General features: G+C 37.1%; 1 protein-coding gene across 3 annotated transcripts in view; it reads left to right on the forward strand.

The window, feature by feature from the left end:
- SPATA17 (spermatogenesis associated 17) overlaps window positions 1-13,153 on the forward strand; it is a 218,614-nt gene that overhangs the window by 59,202 nt on the left and 146,259 nt on the right. For all 3 annotated transcript variants that reach the window (XM_061160043.1, XM_061160042.1, XM_061160044.1), the window contains exon 5: window positions 9,933-10,036. In XM_061160043.1, coding sequence (XP_061016026.1) covers window positions 9,933-10,036 — 104 coding nt within the window. The remainder of the gene's footprint in view (window positions 1-9,932; window positions 10,037-13,153) is intronic.

Raw genomic sequence — 13,153 nt, forward strand, 5'->3', positions numbered from 1 at the left:
AGAGAAGCAAAAAGCAAAGGAGAAAAGGAAAGATATTCCCATTTGAATGCAGAGTTCCAAAGAATAGCCAGGAGAGATAAGAAAGCCTTCCTCAGTGATCAGTGCAAAGGAAGAAAGGAAAACAATAGAATGGGAAAGACTAGAGATCTCTTCAAGAAAATTAGACACACCAAGCCACATTTCATGCAAAGATGGGCTCAATAAAGGACAAAAATGGTATGGACCTAACAGAAGCAGAAGATATTAAGAAGAGGTGGCAAGAATACAAAGAAGAACTGTACAAAAATGATCTTCATGATCCAGATAATCACAGTGGTTTGACCACTCACCTAGAGCCAGACATCCTGGAATGTGAAGTCAAGTGGGCCTTAGGCAGCATCACTACAAACAAAAGTAGGGGAGGTGATAGAATTCCAGTTGAGCTATTTCAAATCCTAAAAGCTGATGCCATGAAAGTGCTGCACTCAATATGCCAGCAAATTTGGAAAACTCAGCATTGGCCACAGGACTTGAAAAGGTCAGTTTTCATCCCAGTCCCAAAGAAAGGCAATGCCAAAGAATGCTCAAACTACCGCACAATTGCACTCATCTCACACACTAGTAAAGTAATGCTCAAAATTCTCCAAGCAAGGCTTCAACAATATGTGAACTGTGAACTTCCAAATCTCAAGCTGGTTTTAGAAAAGGCAGAGGAACCAGAGGTCAAATTGCCAACATCCAGTGGATCATTGAAAAAGCAAGAGAGTCCCAGAAAAACATCTGTTGTTTCTTTATTGACTATGCCAAAGCCTTCGATTGTGTGGATCACAATAAACTGTGGAAAATTCTGAAAGAGATGGCAATACCAGACCACCTGACCTGCCTCCTGAGAAATCTGTATGCAGGTCAGGAAGCAACAGTTAGAACTGGACATGGAACAACAGACTGGTTCCAAATAGGAGAAGGAGCATGTTAAGGCTGTATATTGTCACCCTGCTTATTTAACTTATATGCAGAGTACATCATGAGAAACACTGGGCTAGATGAAGCTCAAGCTGGAGTCAAGATTGCTGGGAGAAATATCAATAACCTCAGATATGCAGATGGCACCACCCTTATGGCAGAAAGTGAAGAAGAACTGAAGAGTGTCTTGATGAAAGTGAAAGAGGAGAGTGAAAAAGTGGGCTTAAAACTCAACATTCAGAAAACTAAGATCATGGCATCCGGTCCCATCACTTCATGGCAAGTAGATGGGGAAACAGTGGCTGACTTTATTTTTGGGGGCTGCAAAATCACTGCAGATGTTGACTGCAGCCATGAAATTAAAAGACTAATCCTTGGCAGGAAAGTTATGACCAACCTAGACAGCATATTAAAAAGCAGTGACATTACTTTGCCAACCTGGTCAAGGCTATGGTTTTTCCAGTAGTCATGTATGGATATAAGAGTTGGACTATAAAGAAAGTTTAGTGCCAAAGAACTGATGCTTCTCAACTGTGGTGTTGGAGAAGACTCTTGAGAGTCCCTCGGACTGCAAGGAAATCCAACCAGTCCATCCTAAAGGAAATCAGTCCTGAATATTCATTGGAAGGACTGATACTGAAGGTGAAACTCCCAATATTTGGCCACCTGATGAGAAGAGCTGACTCATTGGAAAAGACCCTGTGCTGGAGATGATTGAAGGCAGGAGAAGGGGACGACAGAGGATGAGATGGTTGGATGGCATCACGGAATCAATGGACATGAGTTTGGTTAAACTCCAGGAGTTGGTGATGGACAGGGAGGCCTGTCGTGCTGCAGTCTATGGGGTCTCAAAGAGTCGGACATGACTGAACTGACTGAATGGGACCAGATGCCATGATCTTCTTTTTTTTTGTTAATGTTGAGTTTTAAGCCAGCTTTTCCACTCTCCTCTTTCACCTTCATGAAGAGGCTCTTTACTTCCTCTTCGCTTTCTGACCAACTCTCTGGATATCACTATAATTCCACTTTGGAAGATGGAAAATGGAAAGATATCTTGCCCAAGGTCACATAGCTAGTAAGTGACAGTGTTAGGAATTGAACCCAGGAGGTTTGGTACCCACATTCCTGTTATTTCTAGTCACTTATAGTCTTGCCTTTACTTCTAGTCTTCCTCCCCTTTCTTCAAAAATCTAGAGAGCTATTATATGAACCCTAGACCAAACTCTTAGGGAAATTTTATTACTTTCACTCCGTTAAACTGACCCCCTGGCCCTGGTAATTCATGAGCGTTTTTACTGGTAGCACATTCCATTCAGGGAATTCTAAATTTAGTGATAATTTGTAGAAAACTAAGTTGAGACATCCCAATTCAGTTTCACGTGCTTTCCCTTGTAGGCAGAATTGGATGGCTTAGTATGAATAACCTCACCTTATAAATGAATATTTGAGCGGTAGTCTTCACATAATGCTATTGTTAACACAGAATTTGACATCCATAATAACCCCAGATAAAATACCATTCTTAATACAATTTTAAATGAATTTCTTATAAGATGTAGCAAACTAAAAGCGAAACTGTCTTTTCTTTCCTACTTGGACTACAGGATGCAAATCACATAGATTTTTGTGATTCACAAATTGTAATTTGGCTGTATTTGAGCCTCCCCCAAGCCTGTTTTGGACCCTGAAAAATTAATGGAAAAGAGGATCCCAACTTTGTTAAAACTTTAGAAGCCCCACCAAATAGTTACTGGGACTGCTATTCTTCAACCGCAGCTCTCTCTCTTTATATGTTAATGCTTAGAATATACTGGTCTTCAATAAACTCAGCTTAATGAGGAGCCATAATCTGGCACAGACTTTGGAACTTAGCAAAGGCAAACTGAGCATTATCGATTCCTTGCAATACCTTTGAAAAGCCTCTGTTGGATCATCTGATACATCTTGAGTTCTCATTTGTCTGTCTGTCCTTGGACAACCAGAATAATTTCATATGCATGCAGATTGTAAGAAGTGCTAATGTGTAGTATCTTGGAGATTTCTCTTCAAAAGTATATTCCATTAGACTTTTCCCTCTTGTTTTCAAAGATCTGTGAAGAATGAAAAATGATAATAATCTAAAACTTAGTAAGTTTTAAAGAACTTATGTAAGAACTTATGTAACTTATGTAAAGAACAGATGTAATTAATTGTTTAAGGGAGAATTTCTTTTACTCTAGAAACTTTGTCCTTGTCCTCAATCAACCTCAATCAAATATACTTTCTTTTTTTTTTTCAAATATACTTTCTTAATGGTGTTCGTGGGCATCTGAACTGAACCTTTATTGTTGCAGTTGTCTTAAATGATTTCACTTAAAATTAGTGCCCTAACACATTTTAGTTCATATAGAAATTCTCACTTTAAGGAAAGTAAGAGCTGTAATAATAAGAGGGCCACTAGACTTAAAGATAACTTAAAACAATCAATTTTCAAAATAAGCATAAATTTATTGGTTCTTTTATGTAATAAAAATTTTTGTTACAAAAATCTAACTCAAAGCATCAATTGACCTTTTTCTTTTGTATCCTTTTTGTGTCTAAAGTAGGAAAAATATAAGGAAAGTTTATATTCTGTGGCTTTAATCAGAAAATGGTTAAATATGTATCAGATATATAAGGATCCATCTCAATCTCCTAAACTATTTATAACCCTGTTTTCATATTTATACTACTATGAAGTATTTATGTTTAGAATAAAGACTCCAAAATCAGATAGAGATAAATAGGTAAAATAATTCAGGAAAAAAAATACTGATTCTCTCTTAAAAAAAAAAAAAAGATTTACTTATTTATTTTATTTATAGCTACACTGGGTCTTTGCTGCACACGGGCCATTTCCCGTTGTGGCTAGGGGAAGCTACTTCTAATTGCAGGGTGCCGGCTTCTCATTGCAATGGTTTCTCTTGTTGTGGAGGATGAGCTCCAGGCATATGGGCTTCAGTAATTGCGGTACATGGGCTCAGTTGCTGTGACTCACAGACTCTAGAGCACTGGCTCAGTATTTGTGGCTCGTGGGCCTAGTTGTCCTTCAGCATATGATATCTTCCCGGACTAGGGTTGGAACCCATGACCCCTGTGTTGGCAGGAAGATTCTTTATTATTGAGCAACCAGGGAAGCCCTGATGTTCTCTTACTTACTAGATTATATGTTGGGTTCTAAGAATACAAAACGAGTAAGACACAGTGTTATCCACATGGAAGAAGCTATCCCCAAACGTCAGCCTAAGGAATAAGAGGGGAAGGGATCCTCTCGATAAATCCTAGCTTTTGCTGGATGGTAGGCAGATTTAAATGTTCCATCCCCATGCAAAAAATTATTTCTTTCTCCCTTCTACTACTTCTGGTATCAATGTCTTTGTGAAATGATTAAAGAAATTTGTAGAGAAAAGAAGTACAACAATCAGTAGAGTAGGGAAACAGAATATTAAAGAGAAGAAACTGCATGTGGAATAATTATCCAAAATCTCCAGATAGCTAAAACCATCTAGTTAAAAAAAAAAAAAAATATATATATATATCTAGTTTAAAAATATGTCTATTTTTCTATGTATTGACAAGATAATATGGTGTTAATTATATTATATTGAGAAAAATATATATATAATATATAGTTATAATATATATATAGAGAGAATAATTATATTCTCAATATATATTATAATTATATTCTCAATATAATATTGAGAATGAAAACTTTGATATTACTAGTTTTAAACACCCTATCTTTGAAAATTTGGTAAACCCACTTTTCTGTGTTCACTGTATAGTCTTTTCAGAGTGTTCAACATTCTAATAAGAAAAAGTAATGTTATGAATGAGAGTCCTGTTTATATGCTCTCATGTACAACTAGAGCTTTAGTCCTAGGCAGGTTATCATCAGTGAATTTGTCTTTCATATTTTGATTTTAATTTTAGGTATGAAAATGTTTTTTCTCTCTTTTGACAACATTAAAATTACTGTGAATTTTAAGGAATAATAATAAACCCAATGGAGGGAAAATATTTTCTATGAACAGATGGCTTTTGATATATCAAGGTTTTGCCATTTATTTTAGTGCTTAAAATAAACATTATTTATAAGACCACTTACATTTTGATGTTACTTAATGAGGAATATGCATCATTGATTTGACTAGCTTAAGAGGTCATTTAGAACTTGCCCGTTAACAAGCTGTAATCTGCTGAGCATGCAGTGACTTTGTTTAAAATTATCTATTCAGAGCTGATCAATGACAATAATTGTTTTATACCTATCACTTCTGAAAGTTGCTAATTACTTTGAAGGACATGAACACTAGCCCTTTTTTGGGAAGATGTAACCCACTCACCTTGAAATTAAGAAGAACATTATCAAAAATTATCTTGCCTTTTGAAAATATTTTGTTTTTTAAAAAATTAAAAGTCTATTCACTAGTACTGGGATATCAACAGGAAATTTAGGCAAAAATTAAGATGATGTTTGTTCCTATAGCAAGAAGTATGGTGGAACCCCAGCTATATTATATCTTATATCAATTGTTGTTGTTCAGTCAGTAAGTCGTGTCTGACTCTGACCCCATGGACTGCAGCACGCCAGGCTTCACTGTTCTTTACCATCTCCTGGAGTTTGCTTAAACTCATGTCCTTTAAATAAATATTGGTTAAACTGGACTCCCTATAATGTAAAAAAAAAAAAAAATGATGCGTTTAAAATGAAAGAACATGCATACACTCTTTCTCTTTATACAGTGCATTAATCAGATGGTTTAGTGGAAAGAGCCTGGTCTCTGAAATAAGACCGAGCAGAGTTTGTATCCCATTTCTACCGTTTACTGTTTTACTGGTTATGCTGTGACCTTGATTAAGTTACTTGACCTCAGTTTCTTTATTTTTAACATGGAGATCGTGCTCTATTCACGAGGATACCATGAGAATTAAGGCAGTTAGCATAATATCTGGAAAGGAATTGTAGTGTGATTTGGGGTGGATGTCTAGGGACTTAGGACATTATGAGACTCTGACAGTGCAATTGTGGACTCTGGGGCTGTGGTTGGTGCTGTTTCTAGTAGTTGCTCCCTGTGGAGTGGGAAGGAGTCCATCCCTTGGGCTTCTTTTAGTTCCCTGGCTATTGGCACAGATTTTTCAGCCAGCTAGCTGCAGACTCTGCTCTTTCAGTTTCTTCTCTCCAAGTGGAAATCCCCACTACTCTATCATGGCCTAAACATAAACCACCATCTTTCCTTCTCAGGACTTCAGCATGCATCTTTTGTGTGTTCTGACACATCTAATCTTATTTAGAATTTAACGGTGGTTCTGTGTAGTCCATAGAAGGTGGCCCACCCCTAACACTGTCTGGTATCCCAATGTTTTCCATGCTTCCTGAGTCATTTCTACTGCCGATGATGGATAGTCTATCAGCGCTTTTGTTTGCAAGTATTCCTGTGTTTAATATAATTATTACTGTATATGCAATAAAAGTAAGCTGAGATTCATGTGAAGCCATCCAACCAGCTATTCATGTATAACCTCAGGCATTTATTTAAGCTCTCTAAGCATCAATTTCCTCTTCTATCAAAGAAAGCTAATGATAATCTCCACCTCAGAATGATACTGTAATGATTAAGTTAAATAAGCCAGGAAAATAGTCATTATTTGCATGTGTGCTTTATATATGTATATGTATTCCAATAGATGATTCCTTTTCATTAGGAAAATGCTTTTTGTATCAATCCCTCCCATTTCTTTGCCAGTCATAATATGATGTCTGTCAAATTAGAGGAAGATAGTTTCTAAATTGGGCTTCCCTGGTGGCTCAGATGGTAAAGTAGAACTTTAGAAAAATTAATTTTTCTTAATTTAAAGAATTAAGCTCTAAAATAAGATCATTTGAGAAATATTTAGAAAGGCACTGTTATGCTAGCATTGTTACGCTAGCTTGTTACTCTACTTTGTTTTACTTTCCAGAATTAATTTCTCTGATTTAATTGTTCTTACAATATGAGCAATAAGTGGTTTAGCGTCTCTTCAATTATTTTAGTCATTCTTATACTAGGCAGTTGACTAAACATTTCTTCAAAGTTTTCACATTAAGTATTTCAGATTGTAAAATACCTTTTAAATGGCCCTATTTTAAAACAGAGAAAATTAAGGGATCAAAATTCAACTAAGACATTTTTTTCCTGATTATTCATATAGATCCAGCATTCATGTTATAAAGATTTTAAACTCAGCATATTTAGTTTAAAAATCTTAGGCTTTTCGGATAAAACTCAGTGGACTCAAGTCCAGTCTCTTATTAGTCACTTTTTCCTATGGGAAAAAAAATGTTGTTTAAAGAAGATGTGTGTTCCTAGCCTAGCTAACTGTGCAAAACATTGGAAGGACTTCATATCCAAAAGAGAATTGTTCATCATATGTGTTGTTCAGTCACTAAGTCGTGTCCAGCTCTGTGACCCCATGGATTGCAGCACACCAGGCTTCCCTGTCCTTCATTATCTTCCAGAGTTTGCTCAAACTCATGTCCATGGAGTCAGTGATGCCATCCAACCATCTCATCCTCTGTCACCACCTTCTTCTCCTGTCCTCAATCTTTCCCAGCAACAGGGTCTTTTCCAATGAGTTGGCTCTTTGTATCAGGTGGCCAAAGTATTGGAGTGTGTGAATAATTTATAAATACAGGCAAACTACTTGAAAATTTTAAAGAACGAAGTTGAGTCTTTATGCAAGGCTAAGTCAACATTTTTTCTAATTTTTTCTATTTCTTCTTCTACTCCTTTAAAGAAGTTGAGGTATTTTGTACTATAGACTTTCAGTTTTCTACAAAATTAGGATCTACATATTAAAAGTTTTGTTTTGAGTTTTTCTAATAAAGATTATATTAGCAAAGATAAAGCTTAAAGTGATTGACATTTCTTATGATTATTGGGGCTTTGAAGGCATTTAGTAGTCCATTTAAGTATGTTCTTTTAGACACCAACATTCCTCTTATTTAAAAAGCTAGATACTTTAAACAAATATTTCTTCATTGAAAATTACAGTTCACCTTGTTCACAGTTCTGTATTGCAATGGTTTAGACAATGGACCCCCTGAAGTTGTAATTTGATTCTTAAATCCATCACTAATAGCTGTATAATTATGGGAAAACTGAATAATTTTCCTCTTAGCTGTTTCTCATCTCTAAATAAGGTGAAGAGAGTATTTATCTCATTGTTGTTCAGTCGCTCAGTCGTGTCCGACTCTTTGCAACCTCATGAACTCCTGGCAGGAGCCTGCCAGGCTCCTCTGCCCATGGGATTCTCCAGGCAAGAATACTGGAGTGGGTTGCCATTTCCTTCTCTATTTATCTCATAGGAGTGGTCTAAAGATTAAATGCATAAATACAAGCAAAATCCTTAGAATGGTGCCCCACATATAATAATAACTCAATAAATGTTAAATATTGTCACTGTTCTGTTCAGTTCAGTTCAGTTCAGTTCAGTTGCTCAATCGTGTCCAACTCTTTGCGACCCCATGGACTGCAGCACAGCAGGCCTCCCTGTCCATTGCCAACTCCTGAAGTTTACACAAACTCATGTCCATTGAGTCGGTGATGCCATCCAAGCATCTCATCCTCTATCATCTCCTTCTCCTCCTGTCTTCAATCATCCTCAGCATCTGGGTCTTTTCCAATGAGTCAGTTCTTTGCATCAGGTGGCCAAAGGATTAGAGTTTCACCTTTAGCATCAGTCCTTCCAGTGAATGTTGGACTGATTTCCTTTAGGATGGACTGTTTGGATCTCCCTGCAGTCCAAGGGACTCTCAAGAGTCTTCTCCAACACCACAGTTCAAAAGCATCAGTTCTTTGGCGCTCAACTTTCTTTATAGTTCAACTCTCACATCCATAGATAACTACTGGAAAAACCATAGCTTTGACTAGATGGATATTTGTTGTCAAAGTAATGTCTCTAGCTTTTTAATATGCTGTCTAGTTTGGTCATAGCTTTTCTTCCAAGGAGCAAGCGTCTTTTAATGTCATGGCTGCATTCACCATCTGCAGTGCTTTAATTAAAGAAGAATTAAAATGTCATGATGAAGGTACAAGAAAACATTTTGTTTAAAGATTTTGATACAACTGTATTTAAAAAGTCCTTTAAAAATGTTGATTTCAATGAGACAAAATACAATCTTCTAGCCAGTTGATTATTAAAAAAAAAATAAAAAATCCATTTAGTTAGGAAGTGGAAGTGGTAGGAATCAGTAAAGCAAATTTTTGATCTTTCAGTAGTTAATTTCACATTTAGTATTTGTAAAACCATTATAAATGTTATAAAATAAATTATAGTAACCTAGAGTATGTTTTTGTCTTTATAATATTGTATGATAAATCTATGAGTAACCTATATTTGCAACTATTTATACTGTTATTGGAAAAGGAAATGACAGCCCACTCCATTATTCTTGCCTGGGAAATCCCATGGACAGAGGAGCCTGACGGGCTACAGTCCAGGGGTTCGAAAAAGAAACACAACTAGCACTACAAAACAACGGTTAGATTTGTGTGTGTGCTTCTCATTCATGTCCGACTCTTTGTGACCCCGTGGACTGCAGCTCGCTCGGCTCCTCTGTCCATGGGAATCCTCCAGGCAAGAGCACTGGAGTGGGTTGTCACACACTTCTCCACAGTATCTTCTCAACCCAGGGATCGAATCTAGGTCTCTCTGCGCTGCGGGAGGATTCTTTACGATCTAAGCCACCTGGAAAGTCCAAGAATACTGGAGTGGGGAGCCTGTCTCTTCTCCAGGGAATCTTCCCAACCCAGGATCTGAATCGGGGTCTCCCAGATTGCAGGTGGATTCTTTACAATAGTAGAAAAGTCTAAGAATTTATTTGATAGGACTTAATCATCCATCATTAACTTGATTTTGAAGAACTATTAATTTTTTTTTCTAAAAATGTTCACTGGCATATTCTATCTTTTTATTTACTTCAATAGATTCAGAGGCGATGGCGGGGGTATAAGATTCGGAAATACTGCTTTAATTATTATTATTTGAAGGAGTACCTGAAAGCTGTTTCTGAGACCAATGATGCGATTAGGTGAGTAATATGATTACCAGTCTACTAGTGACAGTTTTAGAAAGGTTACTCTGTGGGTGTAGATCATTATCAGACTTAGGAATACTTTCTAAAGCTAAGTGATATTTTAGGCAGAAATTTATTGATAAGATAAGAGATATATTTTTCTTTTTACCTTATCCATTTATAGCTATTGTATTTTTAAATATCTTGTACTTTTGACTAAATTACATTGTCTATGTGTATAGCAGGCCTGTCTTGTACTATGCAAATAGCTTAGTTTCAGTAAAATTACCTCATTGTGAAATGGATTTATCTGTAAATAATTACATAGATGAAGCCTTATGTGTGACAATCCTCAAAACATGTTCAGTGTCAAGAACTTGCCTCTCAAAGAAGAAAATATTTCGGAACACATTAAAATGGACTGCTTTACTGTCAGTTTTCATTTCTTTAAGCACATAGAAAGAAAACACCTGAATTTAGGCCTTAGGATGATGCTTTCTATAGATTTTAAGTTATTGTAACACTGTTCAGTCAGCTTTACCAAAGTTCTGTGTAGTAAGTTTTCACATTTCTTCAAAAATAGGCAGTCTTTTCTTCTTATAATATTGCCCCATTCTAGTAACTTAGAAGTGACATATGTTTATAATAGATTTAGATAAAAAGGAAATAGTGATGAATCATAGTTGGCATTTATGTAATAGTTTTACTTTCAGTTTTCACATACATTATCTCATTTTACTCTTAACATTTTTTAAACTAGAGAAAACAGTCAATATTAAGTTGTTAAGACAAAGTTGTTGTCTGATACCTTACAATCATATGTTTCATAAGAAAATTCTGGAAACTATCTTCCCAAATTTTAACTTTCTTCCATAATGTGTCTGTATAAAAGGGTCTGGTCTTTGCAGATTAAGTTTGGGGAATTTGTAAAATTTATTTCTTTGGAAGTAGCAATAAAGATTTGGGGAGGTTGGAATAGGGTTTAGTTAATGAGAGAAGTTGGAAGACTCAGGAACATGTGGGCCACAGGGACTGATATTTAATTTCTTCCTGTGTGTGTTAGTCGCTCAGTCATGTCCAACTCTTTGCGACCCTATCAACTGTAGCCTGCCAGGCTCCTCTGTTTATGAAATTCTCCAAGCGAGAATACTGGAGTGGGTTGCCATTCCCTTCTCCAGGGATCTTCCCGATGCAGGAATTGAATCCAGGTCTCCTGCATTGCAGGTGGATTCTTGACTGCCTGAACCACCAGCTGCTACTGCTAAGTCACTTCAGTTGTGTCCGATTCTGTGTGACCCCATAGATGGCAGCCCACCAGGCTCCCCCGTCCCTGGGATTCTCCAGGCAAGAATACTGGAGTGGGTTGCCATTTCCTTCTCCAGTGCATGAAAGTGAAAAATGAAAGTGAAGTCGCTCAGTCTTGTCTGACTCTTAGCGACCCCATGGACTGCAGCCTACCAGGCTCCTCCGTCCATGGGTTTTTCCAGGCAAGAGTACTGGAGTGGGGGTGCCATTGTCTCCTCCTCTGAACCACCAGGGAAGCCCCTTAATTTCTATCTAAGAAATTCAGAGTCTAGAGATGAGCTGGCTATCTGTAAATGGCATACTTGAGCTTGTCAGGAGGAAAGAGCTAGTAGAAAATGCAAGGAGGAGAATTTGAGCAGTACTGGGCCTGAATGAGGCAAGGGGAGGTTCTTAAGGCACCAGGATTAAGGAGGCATTTACTGTCAAGGTCATGAGGTGCCAACCTTGCACTTTCTCAACCCTGTAAGTGTATCCTTAAATGTACTTTTGAAGCAAGTCTTGTTTGCTTCACGAAAGTCCTATCCCTGAATGGGAGAAGATACTCAAAGAGACAAATATGTGAAAGGTGGTTTTAGAAAGACCTGTTTCTCCCGTTCAGTAGGTATTTCCATTTATCCTTGTTTTGCTCCTGATTTTACTGAGAATGTTTCTAGTCACTAGAGAGTCTGGTGCATCCATGCTGGCAATTTAGTTTAGCCTCATATTCTGTATCATAATACTGACTTATTCTTTTCTTTCTACTTTGGTTATTGTTGTTCAGTTACCAAGTCGTGTCTGACTCTTTGTGACCCCATGGACTGCGGCACACCAGACCGCTCTGTCCCTCACCATTTCTACCTTAGAGGCCACATGTTTTTCAGGTGTATATTTTCCATCAGTGATTAATTTCCTAATCATTTACCCCCTCTTTATTCTTGTATTTATTGATATAATATTTGTAATTTCTTTGTTGTTATTGTCATCATTGTTATTTTTATCTGGAAATGGATATTGTAAGAAGATAGTGTAGGGGAACGGCCAAGGCTGTGCTCTAGGAAGGGTGAGGGGGCCCTGTGGCTCACAGAACAGCCCTACACGATCATATATCTGTGTCTCTGTATGTTAACTGGCTTAGCTTTTTTGTTCATTTTAAGTTGACAGTGATTGGCAGTTATAAGACTGCTGATTGCTTTTAGACTCTCCTTTCTTAGAGATCTGTGGTGTAGATGACATTCCTGTGCATCTCATCACTTAGTCCTACCTGCTCTGCTTGTCTCTGGTATAGTTCATGGAATTAGCCATAGCCAAACTTTGCTCCGCATTCTTGTTCTCTTCAGTAAGGTGGGCAGTGCTATTTTTCTCATCAGGATATGCCACCTAGTCTTAAGAATTTTGCACCTGGCACATCTGTCTGATGTCTGCACCTTTAAGTATCTTATCTTTATGATATTTCCAATCCTAGATGAGTTTTCCCTATTCTTGGTGGCACTTCTTCGTATATATGTATTATTACAAGTGTTTCCTGATTCTATTGATGATAAAATTGTATTTTGTATTTCTTATTGCCTTTCTTATTTTATAGAAGTTTAAGAGAGAAGTGAGTAGAGATAATTTTACTCTATCTCAAAGTTGAAAATATATAGTTAACTTTTTATAGTAAATCACAATATATTTTCCTTTCTGTTACATCAATAATTTTATGAATGCAGTAAAAATGTGGCTGTGTAGAATAGAGGAGCACCCACGGCAGAAGTGATTGGTGTAGGTCACTACACCAGTGAAGTGGAAGCTGGCGATTCAGGTTGCTTCTCAGAGGCCACGAACCTAAGCCCTGAAGTTTGTGTAGAA

The sequence above is a fragment of the Dama dama genome, chromosome 14, assembly GCF_033118175.1.
Source record: "Dama dama isolate Ldn47 chromosome 14, ASM3311817v1, whole genome shotgun sequence".
NCBI lineage: Eukaryota > Metazoa > Chordata > Mammalia > Artiodactyla > Cervidae > Dama > Dama dama.